Raw genomic sequence first — 17,500 nt, 5'->3', positions numbered from 1 at the left:
TCTGAGATAAACAACCTTATTTAAACAGATACTATTTTTTTTTTTTAAATAAATAAAATTCATTAATAACCAATAAGATTACAACGCATTGGGGAAACACACACTATTACAAGAACAAAACCTCTCTGAGAATATATATATATGGCTATTCATTCAGTCCTTATTACAGAAAGCAAACATAACAAGTACAATGAAGCAAGCACACATAGATCATCATTGGAAGCCTAGCATACACCTGTTCTCTTTCTTTCCACAAGGTTCCTCCAATATGTTGCTACCTCTCTTTGAATTTCCTCTACACTTTTCTTACCAGGCTTTACCATCCCTTCACTGGCATTGACTCCTTCATCGACAGTAGGTGTCACATGTGCAGCTTTCATAGACACGCGGCTTGGCAGTGTGTCGATTTCGTTCAAAACCTTGTCGATGTCTGAGAGGAGTCTCTCCGCCAAGCTCCGGCTAAAATCCTCCCTAACAACCACACGAAGAACAGCAATATGTTCTGCATTGGCTGGCATAGTGTAGGCTGGAACTATCCATCCAAACTTTCTCAAACTATCAGCTATCTCAAACACAGTGTGCTTGCTGCTGTCTTTTAGTTTGAAAGCCACCAGGGGCACTCCTATGTCTTTGGACAGAATTTCAAACCGCCCTGTTTTCTCTAGTCCTTCTTTCAGTGCTCTTGTATTGTCCATGCAGTTTTCCATTACATTTTTGTAACCCTACAATAATAGGGAAAAAAGATATTAATTGCAAAACAGAACACTATAACAGAACAAATCACACCAAGAACAATCTTGCTAAAGTTACCTCAAATCCCAGTCGTATAAACTGATAATACTGAGCAATTATTTGGCTAGACCCTGCCACATAACAGAATTAAGTTGAAGACTTGTTAATTAACAAAGCATGCTTGCAAATGAGCAAATTTACATTAGTCATATCCAAAATAGTTCTTCATTGATTACTAATTAGTAATTACTGTCAATTTTACAGTGTTTCAGTATGCAAGTAATACCTTTGGAAAAGTTGAGGGTGAAAGTTGGTTGATCAGATCCAAGATAATTGATGTGAAACACAAGCTCGTCGGGCAAGTCCTCTTTACTCCTCCACACAACCCATCCAACACCAGCATATACAAGGCCATACTTGTGGCCACTTACATTGATACTCTTGACTAATGGCAAACGGAAGTCCCACTCAAGTTCAGGATAAAGGAACGGCGCTATAAAGCCTCCACTGGCAGCATCAACATGAATAGGAGTTTCCCATCCTGTCTCCTTATTCTTCTTAATAAGAAGATCATTAAGGAGCTTCACATCCTCAAACTCTCCCGTCAGGGTTGAACCTAGAATAGCTGCAACACAGATAGTGTTCTCATCAACCATCTCAACTGCTTTGACAGGGTCCATCACATAGTATCCCTCTGATAGCTTTACCTCCTTCAGTTCAACCTCAAAATACCTAGCAAACTTTTCCCAGCAAACCTGTATAGTTTGAAGAAACACTATATATGCATCAAATGGGCACACAAAGAGATAACCATTTAGCCATTATCTTCAAGCAAACTAAGTATGATTTGGCAATGGCAACAGGTTCACTAGTGTTTAATTCAAATTAAAAAGGTCATGATACTTCATGAGAAAGAAGTACATATATTCATCAAGCACCAGAGAAATTAAGAATTCAGACCTGCACATTAGCTCCAGTGACAATGTTGGGCTTGTCGTAGGGTTTGCCTTCTAATTTCCTCCTGTGCTGCCATTTTCTTTTAAAAGCTAGGCCAGCCAGCATAATTGCCTCTGAAGATCCTACCGTCCCCACGCCAACAGCAGTTTCAGCTGCTCCGATGGGAGCATTGAAAAGGTTGGCGATCATATTCACACAGCGATTCTACATGGAGGAAGAAAGGATTATATGAGAGTATAACAAGCTATATATCATAATCAATACGAAATCAAATTTCATCACAAGATTAACTAGAACTGTTGTGCGTGAGTAGTGACCATAGAACGACTCAAGGCATGAAAATCTTCTACTATTTCTTTGTCTTTTGGGTTACATATAAGTGTATAACAATGTAGTTAAACATTTATCATGAGGGTTAATAAAAATCTGATTGCCTACAAAACTGAGGAATCCAAGGGAATATAAAGCTTCCTTCATGAACTAAGTTACTTTTATTTACTCTTTCCCTTGTCCTTGTAAAACTTCCTAATTGACCTACAACTCTACAAGTCTCCCAAACTATATTGATTTATAATTTGCTCTGTATCTATGTCTGTATGTAGTTGCATGCATCTAAATTCATGACTGTAATTTATGTCAGTTTGTGGCATCTGAAACTAGCTACCGTCCAGACTCCAGATTCCCAAGGAGATATTTTCTTTTAGTTTGGTCGATACTCGATAAAAAGATAATGTAATGCTAAATATAAATCTTAATATATTGCCATTATTTGAGCTGCATATATATATATATATATAGACCACGTAATCTGCTTTTGGGTGGATGCTGTAATGTTAGGCCACGTCTCACAGAGTCCACAAAATTAAAAACCATTTGATGCCACAGTCAAAGCTTCGAATTCACGTCCGTGAAAGTTTGGCTACTCTATCACGATACTATAATAAATGTCATCGTGCCTTACAATATCAATAAACGGCATTCTCAGTCATCTTGAATTCTTAATGATCCCCTCTCCCAGATCTCGAATCTAGATCAGTAACATGTATATAATACGTAAGTAAAATTGGAGATATGATTTAGTGTAATTAAAGAAGAGGATGGATGAGTAATGGAGCTCGATAGAAGGTCTAGGGCGGGAGATCGATGATCGATCGAGTAGTACCTGAAGTTCAGTGGTGACCGGGTACTCATCCATGTCAACATAGTTTTTGTTCATAGAGGCCATCATGAGTTTATCGCATTCCGGCTCCATCCAGGTGGTCACGAATGAGGCCAAGTTGAGTCTTGGAGCCCCATCCAGCATAAGCTCATCGTTTATTATCTGATAAGCTGCTTCTTTGGGTTGTGAGGTCGCCGGCATCATGAACCTGCATTCATTCATTCATTTCTTAAGGTTTTGAGAATTAAGCTAAACACATGCAAATTCTCTGCATCGATCTACATGAACTGATCGATCACTAAAGCAGCATGCTAGCTAAAAAAAAATAAATAAATAAAAAACCGGATCGGTGAAGATAGACTTAATTACTTGGGGACGGGATTGCGCACATATCTGGAAGCAAAGGTACAGTCCAGAAAGTGATCTGCACGATCACCGGCGGTCGTCGAGATCACCATGTTTCTTTCTTTCTCAAATAGTCGAAGAGAAGGATAAGGAGGTGGGTAGTGAGAAAATAGTGAGGAATGATGCTGTTGGTTGTTTTTTGGGCATTTAATTTATATCAAACTTTATGGGAGGAGGAGAGGATTCGAGAGAGAATTCATGAGAAGCAAGTTGAAAAACAATTTAAAAAGCTTTACGCGGAAGGAAGAGGGACACGTACACGGATTAGGCAGGCAGAGTGGCCCCATCACTCATGCATTATTTTGGCCTACGCTGCCGACCGTCCTCTTTTCCTTTGTTTTCCAATGGGCTATGGGCCTTAACACACGGCTAATTCAGTGGTTTTTTTTTTCCATACATACCGGTTTCAACCAGATTAAGGTCTAATTCAGTAATTTGGGAGAACTGAGATTAATTTAAAAACAGCCGCAATTTTTAATTTATGAAAGCTATTATTGTTTACCAACTTTTATAAACAGTAATTTAATAATATAATTTTTAAAATAAATTTCTGTTTTAAAATTCATCATTTGGGTTGCTTTTTACACGGTATAAATTATGCTAAATTAAGCTAAAAAACTAAAGTTATGAAAATAATTTAGACGCTACTTTTCGCTCATATTAGTGACATATGAACCTTCTTTCCTATCTGATCCTTTTGTTTTGTCAGAAAACGTTACTATATAATTTGCCCGTTGTTGAATAAGTTGGATCCATCCAACGACGGAATGATCAGCAGAAACTCTATTGGTTGGTCATGTAATACAATACAAATCAAGTAATGGCCCCCACAATGGGATAGGATTGCCAGTAATATGCCTAGTTGTACAGAAGGATAATATGGGTCGAAAGCGAAAGAAACAAGTGACTTTGCTTTTAGATTTGCCAACGGAAATTAAGCAATAAACAAAAGTGAATAATTCTATGAAAAACACGATATTGAAGTTGACCGGGGGATGCAAATATGACTCTTTGAACGTGTACTCACCACTTCTCCAGCTCTATCATTGTGAGATCACTTGTGTGTGGTGGTTGATGACTTGTTGACCCACAGTTGAAATGCACTTTGTAGTGAGCTTGCTGTTGCAGGCACTACTAGTTCGGTTGATGCTTGATAGTGGGGGTCAAACGTACCAGTCACTCTGTTTGCAATTGCGAAGAGCATGACGATCACAACAACCAGTACTGATTAATGAGGAAATTAAAGGATTGAAATGGGAGTCAGTACAACCACCGAATAAGGATTGAAATGGGAGGAAGAAACGAAGATGATGATGATGGCGATTGAGTGAGCTAGCTCGGTGGGGCTAGGTAGCCAAAAGGATGGAGCAAACTAGGCGCACTAGAGGTATCATGCTAAATGTTAAGCTCAAAACTGGATAAGCAATTTGAAGGCTAAGGGGCATAGAGATAGGGAAAGTAGGCAAGGCAACTGCATGCATTAATTAAGGGTATCATACTAATCAATGCTACGGGCTCAAAACTGGATAAGCGAGTAGGATTCAGAAGCACAGGTAGATACAGACGAATTAAGTTTTCAGTTGCAAATCGTAAACCAAGTCCGTCCCTTTATTGTTATCAGTCTGATCGGTATATGAATGTGTCAAACTGGACAAACAAGAGAAAAGTCATTCATATAAGTGACCTAGCTAAATTGTAAGAAACATTCCAACTGATGAAGTATATTGACAAGAAATAGAAGACAGATCGATACATACTCACTGACGTTTATTTAGACTTCTCCACCAGTTTATGATGAAAACTCTTGTTTTCTCTTTCTAGAAGCAGTATGTGATTTCAACTACACAGCAATGTAAAAAGAAACAGTAATATGAGCTACAACTCTAAGGCCACAGAAACAAAATACTAGTGTAAACAAAATGACAGGAATAAATCCAGATAACCAGATAAGAAGAAAAGGCACTAGTTTAAGATACAAAATCACATCAACAAATTGCTACTTCAATTCAAACAAATCAATCAAGCTACTGTTTTATGATTTTCGTGCTTGCATTGCTCATAACTATTAGGTTAGTGAATTTTGCACCGCACCTGAGAAAGTATTTGAATGATCATTATCTAATACAGATGATACAGCTGAAACTTTCCTAATATATGGTTGAATCCAATAATTCATAATCTATCAAAAGAGCTGAAATACAACCAAGAAATATATATATATATATATATATATATATATATATTCTGCATGCACCGATTAATACAAGAATAAGCATGAATTCATATGTTGCGGTTTATGTTCTCATCATTCATTCTCTACCATCCATAGCTGTGGGTTAGTTTGACTATGAATACTTCTGTAAGGAACTTATGTAAGAAGCAAGGAACAACACAGCTAGTACTCTATATTCTAGTTTGACCTGTAGAATGCCCGAGTCCTATTTTATTGATATATATGCAAGAGTGCAATTATTGGAGCGAGCGACAATAAAAGAATGATGTAAGCACCTAAAAGATTGATCATCACCTGAGAGTCGGCACAATCAGAACAACCCCCGTTGTCAGTTTTGACTTCAGTGGGAGGAGCCCTGCAGCAACGTTAACAAATATATATGGCACAGTGAAGAGTAAGTTGAAATAGTCAAAAGCCAATAATTAATTCAACAGATAGTACTAATTTCCAACGGATGAGCAACACAAGAACAACTCCAGCAGTTTGAGTTAAAAGCCAAACCATATAGAAAGAAACATGTACAAGAAGCAAGATCTCAACGCACCAGTCAGGAACTTGGGCTTGATATGCTTCGCCAATTCGAACCTTAGAAATAAATGGGTCCGGGTACTTGATCATGGCTGCTATTGGACCCAATACTGGACCGAATTCAAATTGACATGGGCCAATCCCCTGACTAATAGTACGTGATTTGGAGAAGGAATTAATCTCCGACATTTTTGCACAGGAATGACAAAACCACTCGTCAATTGGCAAAACCACCCTGGGTTTGCAGCAAGACACATGAAACGCTTCCTCACAACGATCACAAAGTAACAGATTCAATACGTTTTCGGATTTACCACACAGCTTACACGACTGAATAGAGTCATCAATTCCGGAAACTTGAACAGCAGCAGCAGCACAACTTTTATGAAGGGAAATCTTTTGGAGCTTATACGTTTTAAGTACGGAAATGCAAAGATCCTGTTTCCTTGCTTCAACTGAACTCGGAGTACAGCTCTGAACTAACATGTTTTCTGCAAAAATTAAACACTAACGGGTTCAAACTCGAAACCGAAGAAGAAGAAGAAGAAGAAGAAGAAGAAGAAGAGTTGCGAAACTCAAAAGGAAAGATCAAGAAAATAAATTACCAGATCTGAGTCGGCGTCGGCGTCGGCGTGTGTGGGTCTTTCGGTGGAGTTGAAATCTGGTAGGGAAACCGGGAAACATAAACGAACTTTTAAAAGAGTGGGGCTCCAATTTGGCTCCAAAATCTCGCGGCAAGTTTTTTTTGGGAAATTTGAAATTTTCAAATTCCACGCCAAAATTAAATTGAGACTTTCGAGCAATGCCTACTTTTGTTGAAACTGTTTTTATTGGGATATTTCAAGATACAGATGATGATTATTTGAAATCACGTATATAACAAATACAATTCCATAAATCATCTAACAAATCTCAATCACTTTGTCAATCAAAGTACACGTGTGAAAGGATAAAGAGATCATTTAATATTGTAGGAGTAATATGATAAATCACAAAATTAAAAGAAGTAAAAAAATATAATCCACTTACTCTACAGATAAGATAACTACACATTATCTGCTTACTCATTCTGCATAGAGAGTCAAACCCATATCTGCATATGAACTACCCACTAGGCCACTGTCATATAACTTCATCACGGTTTGGGATTTTTTTTTTTTTTTTTTTTCACTAACTTTTACTTCTTTTTCTCTATTCGAGAAATGTTCTTATACATGCAAGACATGTGTTTTTTTTTTCTTTTTCTTTTTTTAAGAATTGCAAGACATGTGTTTGCAGGCTGTTTCTATAATTTTATCCAATAGCCAAAAGTTTTTCTCTCATAAATATATAAAAAATTCACCTACAATCTAGACCAATTTCACATAGGCAAATTGACATAATCTTAATTTAGTCTATAACTAGAGAGAGTTTACTACTATAAAGTTGGTCTACATTTGATATTCTTTACTTGATCGCATTTACTTTAGCTTTCCACTTCGATCCTCTTAACATATTACATCAAATAAGCTATCGAATATCATAAAATTATAACTGATGATGCTGATGTTTCATTCTAGTGTTTCCCACAAAGTCCATCCTTGACAAATAATACATTAGAAGCTCTCCTCCTATTACTCTTATTTATTATTAACATGAGAACCATTTTCTTAATCATCATTTGTAGCAGTATGGACTTGGATTGGATTGGAGATTTAATCCAATAATTCTTAATATCTAGAGAGTAGAGACTAGAACATTTTCCCGATACAATCCTTCCGTGGAACAGATTCGCAGACATCCATCCGGCTGTATTTTCCCAATGATGGAGCAATCTGCTCAACCTTGTCAAACAACCCGAGCAGCCCTCCTGTGTGTATGAAGAGGATCTTTCTTCCTTCCCACTTCTTTGGATTCTCAGCCATGTCTTTCAGCAATCCATAAGCAGCTTTGCCACTGAAAACAGATGACATAAAATTGATTAATCTTTCATCTTGTCATTCGACAATAAACTCGAACCTAGGAACTACTCTTTTAAACTCATTTTATTTTTCTAAGTGAACAAACAGTTAACATTTTGTATTCAGGAAATAGGGAACATATATTGATAAGTATACAATCATTCTAGATAACAGAAGTGCTGAAACAGGGTTGGATATATAAAATAAGATTCCTTCTTCTCATATATCGATAAGTATACAATTGTTTATTTTTTATTTTTTTGTAACATAAAGGAAGTATAAAACATAATAAGAGTTCATCAAATGCACACAACGGTTTCTGAAGCAACAAACTGGAAAACTTCACTGATACACACCTGTAAACTGGATCCAAGATAACCCCAGTGGTAGCGGCAATCTCCTTCACAAAAGTAAGCTCCTCAGCAGTGTTAATTGCATACCCTAAACCCTTGGCCTGTCAGACCATAATATACAATCAACCCCAACTTCAAGTTCGAACTATAAACAAGTTATCTAGATGTACATTCTGTTTGTGGATGCATGGAATGCATATGCATGTTTTAGGATGCATCACATCTATAATGGTAACATACATATATTACAAACCATGAATTTTCAAACTACGATTTTATTTTCATCTTTACAGTTCCTCAGAGTAATCATTCAAAATTGTAATCAACCACAACAAATTCCTCAAAACTACATAAGACCCTAAAAAGTCAAAGTACCCATGAATGTACTCATCACTCGCAACAGCATGACCATATAAGAAAAAAAATTAAGGAAAATCTAATCTGATCTGCTCTGACACTCACATTTTGAATGTTAACAATATTACGTGAATCAACGCCTGCTTTAAGTCCATCAAGTAGGCCTTGAACAAAGTCGTAGAAGTAATCAGGGTCATCGCAGACAGAGAATGCATGAACCTGCAGAGCAGAATGAACAAATAATTACATGACATGACAAGAGCAGCATATTGAAAATCTAGTAATCAACAAAGGAGATTCATACTTTTGCCTTCAATGAACTCAGCCGAGACCCCAATGACAAACCAGCAATTGTACCCCCACTAGAATCAACAATAGAAAATATATTAAATAAAATGAACTAGTACCGGACAACAAAAAACAGATGGAAATAATGTCATTCATGATCATGATCAACTTGATTGTTTTCACAAAGATATACTCCCGCCATAGAAATTATGGAAGAGATAGCATAGAGCCGAACCTTCCACATGCTACAACAATATCATCAAACTTTACTTTGCCAGCCCCACTGTGAAGCTGCTGCTCAATCTCTCGAATTGCTTGAATATATCCCCTAAATACAATCAAATACACCAATGTGATAATGTCAAAGAAAGGGAAGCTATTACTGTCAACTTTGAACAAGAATGTTATATTAGCAAGAAAAATAAAACCATAAAATCATTAAGCAAGACTGAGACCTGGCAACCCTTGCCTTTCCGTTCTCCATTCTCATTAGGAAAAGAAAAGAAAAAAGTCCATTAAGGTTTAAATAGAAAGGCAAAAGCAAACCCAATCTCACCAAGTTCCGAGGGAGTCTGATCCACCAACAGGAATGACATATGGCCTTCTTCCTTCTTTTATCAATCTTTCCTTTAAGGTATTAGTAAGAGCCTGTGACCAAATTTAATACATTACTAAATCACAAATAAGACCCATTAAACCTCATATTGAGCGGTGAAAGAATATAAGCTTGTTTAATATGAGGAATGAGCATGTTGCTACACAAATAAGACCCATTAAATCACTCATATCACTTAGATATGCAGTTCATAATAACTTTCCTATCCAAAGAATCATTTGGCCAAAGGGCAGTGTTTCAACATCAGACTTGAACCTGAGATAATAATTTTACTAAAAGAAAATGCATGCTTAGTTAAACCTGACTCAATAGGCATTATAAAAGACATTGCTGGCAAGAAACATACCACACTCCCAATTTTTGCATACTCTTCTTTTGAAATCAATTCAATATGAGCTCCAACTAAACGCTCAACCAAAAGGTTTCCGGTAAGTCCGGGATCTTGATCCACAAGAACCTGTAGGACAGCAAAAAAAAACCCATCAAGCAAAGACAGCAAAACTTAACTTGTTTAACAAGCGACTTTGAACAATCAGTAAACTTAAAAGAGAGTGAGACTGACCTTAGAGGTACGTAAAATGAGATAAGAGTCGAGATTGAGATACTTTGCAGCCACAGCAGTTGCACGACAGTGGTTACTTTGGATGCCCCCTATGGTTATGATACAATCAGCACCCTTTTGGACGGCATCTGCCATCAGGAATTCCAATTTCCGGACTTTGTTGCCGCTGAGCTGCATCCCCGAGAGATCATCGCGCTAGATATTATTTGCAAACATTGAATCTGTCAGCGTAAACCAGCAGAAAGCCGCAAAAATCAAACATTCATCGAACCTTTTCAATTGATTGCATATATGCTACTTTTAACACTCAATACCTTCAACCAGACCTCGGTGTTGTTGGGCAAATTAGGAAGATTCCATTTGTGGATTGGAGTGGGAAGCTGACAGAAAAAAGTAGGAATCAGTACAAACAGTGATGATGAGTAATTTGCAAAGGAAGAATGGAATTGGAAAATATGTAATTACGTGACCGAGAGAGAAGGTGTGAGAGGGGATGGGGCTTATGTGGGATGCCCAAGAAGGAGGTGAGTATGGCTTCTTTGAGAGGAAGTCCAGCCCTGAGTTTGAGTGTGAAGTGTTCACTTCCATTAGTGAGTGAATCTGAAAGGCTTTGTGTTTGTGTTTGTTATTGGGTTGGGTGAGAGTGAGTGCAGCAGGGCGAGAAGGGAAAATGAGGAGGGCTTTGTTTTTGGTAAGCTGAGGAGGAATTCGGAAGCCGGCGCTGCAACACAACATTTCGGTTATCCCATCTCTGCTCTATAAAACTTGTCGTTTTCTTCCTTGTTTTTTTGGGTGGGACGGAATACTCACAAGACCTTGATTTCTTCCTTGTCGTTTTCTTCTTTCACTTCACCTATTCTTAAAGTGAAAACAATTTATTTTTAATTTATTAGGTAGATCAAAAATCCGTATTAAATACTGTTCGCCATAATAAATATATTTATTTTAAAAAAAAATCGAGTATTTATTAAATATTTAAGTCATCAAACATGATTTTGAATTGAGTAGAAGGGACACATGTTTGACAACCGAGGAAGAGGCAAAATTTAGTTCAATTTGTCTGTCAATTTACCTCTCTTAAAATGTGTTTAAAAGGAATATAACGTCAACTCTAATGTCTTTCATGATTTTATTAATTCTCCAACCGAGGAGCAGTAACTCAACTAGATGAGTAAGTAAGTAACCTTTCTTATATTTCATTGGTATTTTGTAGTACTTAACTTCAATGAATGATTCGAAACACGAGATTCTTTGGGAAAGAAAGTGATCGTTTTACAAAAAAAGTTACACAACTATAGAAGTATAAAGAAATACAATAGTCATCAACTAAGACATCCTCTGTGTGTGTGTGTATATGTGTGTATATATATATATATAGGAACCTTATCTAACTAAAATAGTACCACTAACGTGTGCTAAACGATTAATCATACTATTTTCTTCATATTCGACATATCGAAGTTAGACATATCGAAGATGTATCATACTTAATTGCTTCAAATGAATGCTCATTTATTCAATAATACAATTCAGAATGGTGGTGTCATTTTTTGTTAGAATAAGGAACTTCTTGGCTCATGGATTGTATTGATAAAGATTTGTCTATCATCTCTAACCTCTTGATTATATACATTATGTCCTCTCGATGTATCATTCCTTACTTAATAATACGCATGTGGGTTTGAGCTATGCTAACTGGAATTCAAATTTTTAATTTTTTTTATTATACACTAATAATAATACAACCCCTACCTCAAAAAAAAAAGGTCATTGACCAAAAGCACCAAATTGAGCTAAAATTATTCCACTTACCCCAGCAATAATTTTTTACTCCCACCAACTCATTTAACAACTAAATGACAATTTTACCCTCAAATTAATTAGTAAACTACTTCATGCCATCATCTCTCTCTCTCCCCTCTCTCTATCTCATCCCTCTCTCTCTCTCTCTCTCTCTCTCTCTCTCTCTCTCTCTCTCTCTCTCTCTCTCTCTCTCTCTCTCTCTCTCCCCGCAACGTGCCCATTGCCGCGCGCCACAAGGCCTGACGACTCCACATAGGCCTAAGACAACGCCGCAGATCGAGGACTCTGTTGAGATCGGACTGCGACGAGCACGAAGCGCTAAGTCGACTCGGCCAGGGACCGACCGCCACTGACGTCCCCAGGCCTTGGCATGTGCTGCAAATGTCTCCGTTTATAGCCCTGAGCTTCTAGTCGATTTCGGCGATATGGGCTTCTTCTTCTTTTTTTTTCTTTTTTTTTTCTCGTCTGCGGCACCGATCGGAGAAGCAGCATCCACTCCTGAAGACGAGAAAGTAGCTCTGGTCGACCTACCTCGCCGGCGTCCAACACCTGGTAGGCGAGAAATGCGTCCGGTTTTGATGTGGGTGCCCAAATCATTTTTTTATGGGCTAAATACTGTTTACCACCCTGTGGTATGGACCTCACATCAATTCAGTCCCTCAACTTTCAATTTCATCAAAAACACCCCTGAACTATCATTTTCTCGTCCAATATGTCCCTCCGACTCAATTCCGTTAATTTTAGACGTTAAATGCTGACGTGGCATTTCCAACTCATCAAAAGTGGGGCCCACACGGATGTGAAATTCCCAAAATGTCCCTGCCCTATTCTAACTCAGATCGCGGATCCAGATCCACATTAATCCTCCCCATTACGTTTAGGCAATACAAACCGTGTTAGAGTCCCAGATTCAGAAAGCAAAAAACTGAAAACCTAAAAAATCGAATGTGTGAAGAAGGAGAAGGCTGAACCGATTGAAAGGCCCGCAAAATCGACAAGCAGAAGGTCGATTGAAAAGCTGGAGAAGGTTTCGACATGGCCGACAACGTGCTTGATGTTTGGATACCCAGAAAAACGAAGGATGGAGATGAAATCCCACATTACGGTGAGTTTGGGTTTAGCATTTTGCATTACGGTGATCAAATCTTTAGGTTTTATGGATTAAAGAGTTTTGGGTTTCGCATTTAAGGTTTGAAATTAGGGTTTCAAAATTTCAAAATTGGGGAAAAAGGGTTTCTGGGTTTTGTTTCATAGCTTCTAAAGTTTCTGGGTTTCGGGTTTTAGTATGATGTGATGACTATGTTGGTTGTTCTGGGTTTCGGGTTTTAGTATGATGTGTTGACTATGTTGGTTGTCCTGGGTTTCGGGGTTTCTGGGTTTCGGGTTTTAGTATGATGTGATGACTAGGTCGAGGTTTCTGGGTTTCCGGTTTTAGCATGATGTGATGACTATGTTGGTTGTTCTAGGTTTCGGGGTTTCTGGGTTTCGGGTTTTACTATGATGTGATGACTATGTTGGTTGTTCTGGGTTTCGGTATCATGTGATGACTATGTTGGTTTGAGAGCTTCTAAAGTTTATGGGTTTCAGAGCTTCTAAAGCTTCTAAAGTTTCTGGAAGTTGGCTGCAAATGGAACAAAGCTTGGAAGAGTTCAGCGGTCCTTGAAGTGTAGCAATTGTCAAAGAGTTGGCCACAACGTGAAGACATGTCACAGTCATCTTCCACCAAAAGATAAGCAAGCTGCAAATGTGAACAAGAAAAGGAAGCTGAACAATGGAGAAGGAACTGCATCTCAAAACGCCCAGGTAATTTCTGATTTATTTTCACGTTATGTTTAGTGTACTTTTGCAAATTAATTTGTTTATGGGGCAGCTTGTTTATGTTTCTATTTAAGGCTGATCCCATAATTTTTTTGCAGCCTAAACCTGGAAGAAAACCACCATTGAGTAAGAATGACTTGAGGAAAAACCATCTAAAAGTGGTTGAATATCAAAGGGTATGAAAGTTGGATTTTAGTTGTAAACTTTGTGTATTTGTTGATGAATAGGTCTGTGATGCTTTGCTTTTGTGATGAAAGTTGGTCTAGTGATGCTTTGCTTTTGGTATCTGTGTGTTGACAATTATATTCTTGTTTCTGATTTTTTTTTTTTGTGAGTATAGAAGAAGATGGCTGCATTGAAGGCATCTAGAAAAGCTGCTGCTGCTACTGCCACCCCTGCTAACTCTACCAAAGCTGCTGCTGCCGCCACAAAATCCAAGTCCACCAAAGCTGCTACTGCTGCTGCCACATGTACCTCAGCAACCACAAGGCCTCCGACATCGAGTAAAGCATCAAAAGGTCAATCTCCAACACCTTGCAGATCATCTCAAAGGATTAGGCAGAATTCCAAGCAAGGGGGAAAGTAGGTGGAAGTTTGGGGAATGATAAGCAAGCCCTAACATTTTTTGTGCAAACTTGGTGTGTGCTACCTAGGTTGCTAGCTCTAATTTTTTGGGAGGATGATTAGAGCTATTTGAAATGCAAACATTTGATATGTTGTAAACATTTGGGCTGCTTATTTTGTTGGATTTTAAGAAAGTTTGATGTTGTTAAACTTTCAAATGTAGAATTGGTGCTTCATGTTGGTTAAAAATGTAGATTGGTTATTTTGAAGTACATGTTACTTTGAACATTTACAGGTCAAATGTTATTAATTTGAACATGGTCTGCAAATAGATTATTTTGGGCGGGATGTACATCTCCAAGACAAGTATTTAGGTCTTCTTGGGTGGGAAAAATTCAATTTAATAGGATTTGGGGCTGTGATAGAGTCAGGGACATTTTGGGAATTTCACATCCGTGTGGGGCCCACTTTTGATGAGTTGGAAATGCCACGTCAGCATTTAACTTCTGAAATTAACGGAATTGAGTCGGAGGGACCTATTGGACGAGAAAATGATAGTTCAGGGGTGTTTTTGATGAAATTGAAAGTCGAGGGACTGAATTGATGTGAGGTTCATACCACAGGGTGGTAAACAGTATTTAGCCCTTTTTTTATTTTTTATTTTTAAGTAAAATAAGGGGCAGAACTGCAGAAGGAAAGAAAAAAGAAAAAAAATGTTTTGAATGTCAATTGGGGGCCAATAGAGAGAAGTTAAATGTCTATTGGAGCGCAATAAACGTCTATTAGATAGCAAAAGACGCAAAAATTGATATAATCTCTTCATTTTTTTTTTAATCAAAGTTTTATTTGTCTAATTTTATGAAGATTAGTTTTCATTCCGACTATCGAAAGTTCTATTGGGGGGCAATAGACGTTTATTGGGGGCAGTTGACTATTGGGGGCAATAGGTGTCTATTAGAGGCAATAAACCTTTCCGACGACCTATGAAATCTTCGACGACCTCTTTGGTTACCTCCAGCGAGGTTTTCAGAAAAGTCCAGTGGGAGGCAGCCGGTGACCGGAATCAGTGAAAGTTGACTGGAATCCGGAGAAAGTTGACCAATGACCAGAATCCGACGACCGATGCTGGGGCTCCGGCAAAGTCTCCTATGGTTTCTCTCTCTCTCTCTCTCTCTCTCTCTAAGTAACACATGGATGAGGGTAAAATGGTTTTAAAAACAAAAAAAAGAAACAAAAAAAAAAAAAAACTTTATGGGGTATTAGGGAAGACTTTCTTAGAGTGTTTTGGGTAAGGGGGAATTTTAAAAACTTAATGGGTAAGTGGGAAAAATATATCTAGAAATGGGGTAAATTGACAAAAAAAAAAAAATTAATAATACAATAAACATTAGGGTGCAGCTATTGCCACCTTATCATTTTTTTTTGAAGGGCCCCTATCATTTCTTTGTTCACTCTACTTGCTAATTAACTCTAATTTCAATTATTAAATTTACTTATCTACCTCATTTCTCTTTCCAGAAATATTATTAATTATATGACATATCTAATTTAAAAAAGATTTTTTTACGAAAATCTCTCATTTAATTTATACCAGTAAGCTAACAACTATGAATAATGTTTGTCAATGAATTAACATTATGGATAGGGTGGGTTTTCTACGTTTCTAGAGATATGCTCTCTTCTCTGACTCCCGTAAGGGAGGTTTCTCGACGGCGGCTTCTTTCACGGAGTGGCAGTCTTGTGCTTTTGACTGAGACTAGGGTCCTCTCTCCTTTCTCTAGTCTAATTCTTGGTGGGGCTGGCAGGATAACTCGATGGGGCTTCTTGCTCCTAGGCTGCTGCCTCATTCTTCTCGTCGTCGTCGCTGGCTGTGGTGATGGTGGCTATAATACCGATCTGAGGTTGGAACGATATGTTAATGATGTGGGTTTTTTGCGGAGAATGGAGGCAAGGGCGGGTACCGGTGTTTGGTCCGCATTTTGGGGCGGTGATTGGTCACGTTGGTTTGCCAGGGATCGCATAGATCTGATGATGGTGATGGTGGATGGATTCTTCTCATTGGGGGGACTGAGTTGCTGGGTATCAGATCCGATTAACCAATCTGTCCTTGATGGTGGTTAATACGGCGGTGGTTAGAGTTCCCAAGGGAACTTGTGCAACAGTGGCAGTGGTGGTCTCTATGGGGGTGGCAGCTTCAGTGGAGATGGCAGCGGCTTTCAAGAAGGCGGCGGCGACGGCATAATTGTTGGGCTCTAGTTTGGGGCTGGGCAAAGGCCTGCTTGGTTTGCATATTTTTGGAGGGGATGGAAGGTGATTTGTCACTTCCACTCCTAGTTTTTAGTTATTTATCAAGTAGCAAAGATCATATTCTCTGAGGATTCATTTTACTATTTGCTTCGGAGGATTTTGATCTTTGTTTGGAATAAAGGTGCGTGGATTTCCTAAAAAGTGGGTGTACTGGCCGGGGGTGTCATGGGTCTTATTCTTGTTTTAGAATAAGTGTTTAGGGTTCCCTAAGGGACGATTCTTTCTGTCGACTTCATAGAGGTGTTTCGTTTTTGTACTGCTTGCTGAATATATATAATGGGCTAACCTCTTTTGATAAAAAAAAATATATATTAATAATGTTTGTCCTAAACCCTAAATTTTTACTTTCAGTGTTCATAAAAGGGTATTGCAAGGATTTTGATGAAGTTAACACTAATGGTTTTGTGAATTCAATAACGAAAGCTAAGGAGGAAAAAAAAAAAAGACAAAAAAATAGTAATAAATTCAAATTGGGTAGAGAAATGAAGATTAATGTTATCAAATGAGAAATTAAGTAGTATTTGTATTTAATTAATTGGTTAAAGATTTGGATTTTAGAAAATTAGTGTACTTATTAGTAATTTTGTACTTGGATAAGATATTTTTTAAATAAATCAAATGTTTGTAGCCTTGTAGGGTAAACTAATAAAATGTTATGGTGACAATAGCCACACCTTAAACATTATTCATCATCATCTTATAACACAACATTCATAGGTATGAGAAATTACACTAAACGATAGCCATATGAGATGGATTCAAATTGCAAGCCACATCTCAAAAGAAACATTAGCATCAACAACTATTAAAATTAATATTAGTATTTCGTGAGTTAAACTCAAAACCTCCTACTTACAAAGAGGAGATTATACCAGTAG

The 17,500-nt window shown here is 37.7% G+C and overlaps 3 protein-coding genes across 5 annotated transcripts; all 3 read right to left on the bottom strand.

The window, feature by feature from the left end:
* Nucleotides 1-106: 106 nt before the first annotated feature.
* LOC112175096 (glutamate decarboxylase 4) lies at nucleotides 107-3,430 on the bottom strand. 2 transcript variants are annotated; one of them, XM_024312761.2, is made up of 6 exons: nucleotides 3,218-3,430; nucleotides 2,852-3,056; nucleotides 1,693-1,893; nucleotides 1,019-1,487; nucleotides 811-863; nucleotides 107-722 (listed from the first exon to the last, which is right to left on the bottom strand). In XM_024312761.2, exons 1-6 carry the CDS (start codon nucleotides 3,304-3,306, stop codon nucleotides 225-227), a joined length of 1,515 nt encoding a protein of 504 aa, XP_024168529.1. In that variant the 5' UTR covers nucleotides 3,307-3,430; the 3' UTR covers nucleotides 107-224. The 2 variants fall into 2 exon arrangements, with proteins under 2 accessions (XP_024168529.1, XP_040366078.1); XM_040510144.1 differs by lacking the exon at nucleotides 3,218-3,430 and adding an exon at nucleotides 2,651-2,716 and having other exon boundaries at nucleotides 2,852-2,985.
* Nucleotides 3,431-3,549: 119 nt separating this feature from the next.
* LOC112175097 lies at nucleotides 3,550-6,931 on the bottom strand. 2 transcript variants are annotated; one of them, XM_024312764.2, is made up of 5 exons: nucleotides 6,620-6,931; nucleotides 6,031-6,505; nucleotides 5,781-5,841; nucleotides 5,019-5,093; nucleotides 3,550-4,900 (listed from the first exon to the last, which is right to left on the bottom strand). In XM_024312764.2, the coding sequence occupies exons 1-4, from the start codon at nucleotides 6,696-6,698 to the stop codon at nucleotides 5,043-5,045; spliced, it is 666 nt and encodes a 221-aa protein (XP_024168532.1). In that variant the 5' UTR covers nucleotides 6,699-6,931; the 3' UTR covers nucleotides 3,550-4,900; nucleotides 5,019-5,042. The 2 variants fall into 2 exon arrangements, with proteins under 2 accessions (XP_024168532.1, XP_024168531.1); XM_024312763.2 differs by having other exon boundaries at nucleotides 5,011-5,093; nucleotides 6,620-6,927.
* Nucleotides 6,932-7,509: 578 nt separating this feature from the next.
* LOC112175336 (bifunctional D-cysteine desulfhydrase/1-aminocyclopropane-1-carboxylate deaminase, mitochondrial) lies at nucleotides 7,510-10,951 on the bottom strand. Its single transcript, XM_024313008.2, has 10 exons — nucleotides 10,596-10,951; nucleotides 10,445-10,510; nucleotides 10,131-10,325; nucleotides 9,915-10,025; nucleotides 9,509-9,600; nucleotides 9,188-9,280; nucleotides 8,969-9,026; nucleotides 8,770-8,883; nucleotides 8,311-8,408; nucleotides 7,510-7,949 (listed from the first exon to the last, which is right to left on the bottom strand). Exons 1-10 carry the CDS (start codon nucleotides 10,863-10,865, stop codon nucleotides 7,745-7,747), a joined length of 1,302 nt encoding a protein of 433 aa, XP_024168776.1. The 5' UTR covers nucleotides 10,866-10,951; the 3' UTR covers nucleotides 7,510-7,744.
* Between the last annotated feature and the right edge of the window lie 6,549 nt (nucleotides 10,952-17,500).

Source organism: Rosa chinensis, chromosome 7 (genome assembly GCF_002994745.2).
Source record: "Rosa chinensis cultivar Old Blush chromosome 7, RchiOBHm-V2, whole genome shotgun sequence".
NCBI lineage: Eukaryota > Viridiplantae > Streptophyta > Magnoliopsida > Rosales > Rosaceae > Rosa > Rosa chinensis.
This window is presented reverse-complemented; position numbering and strand designations above follow the sequence as displayed.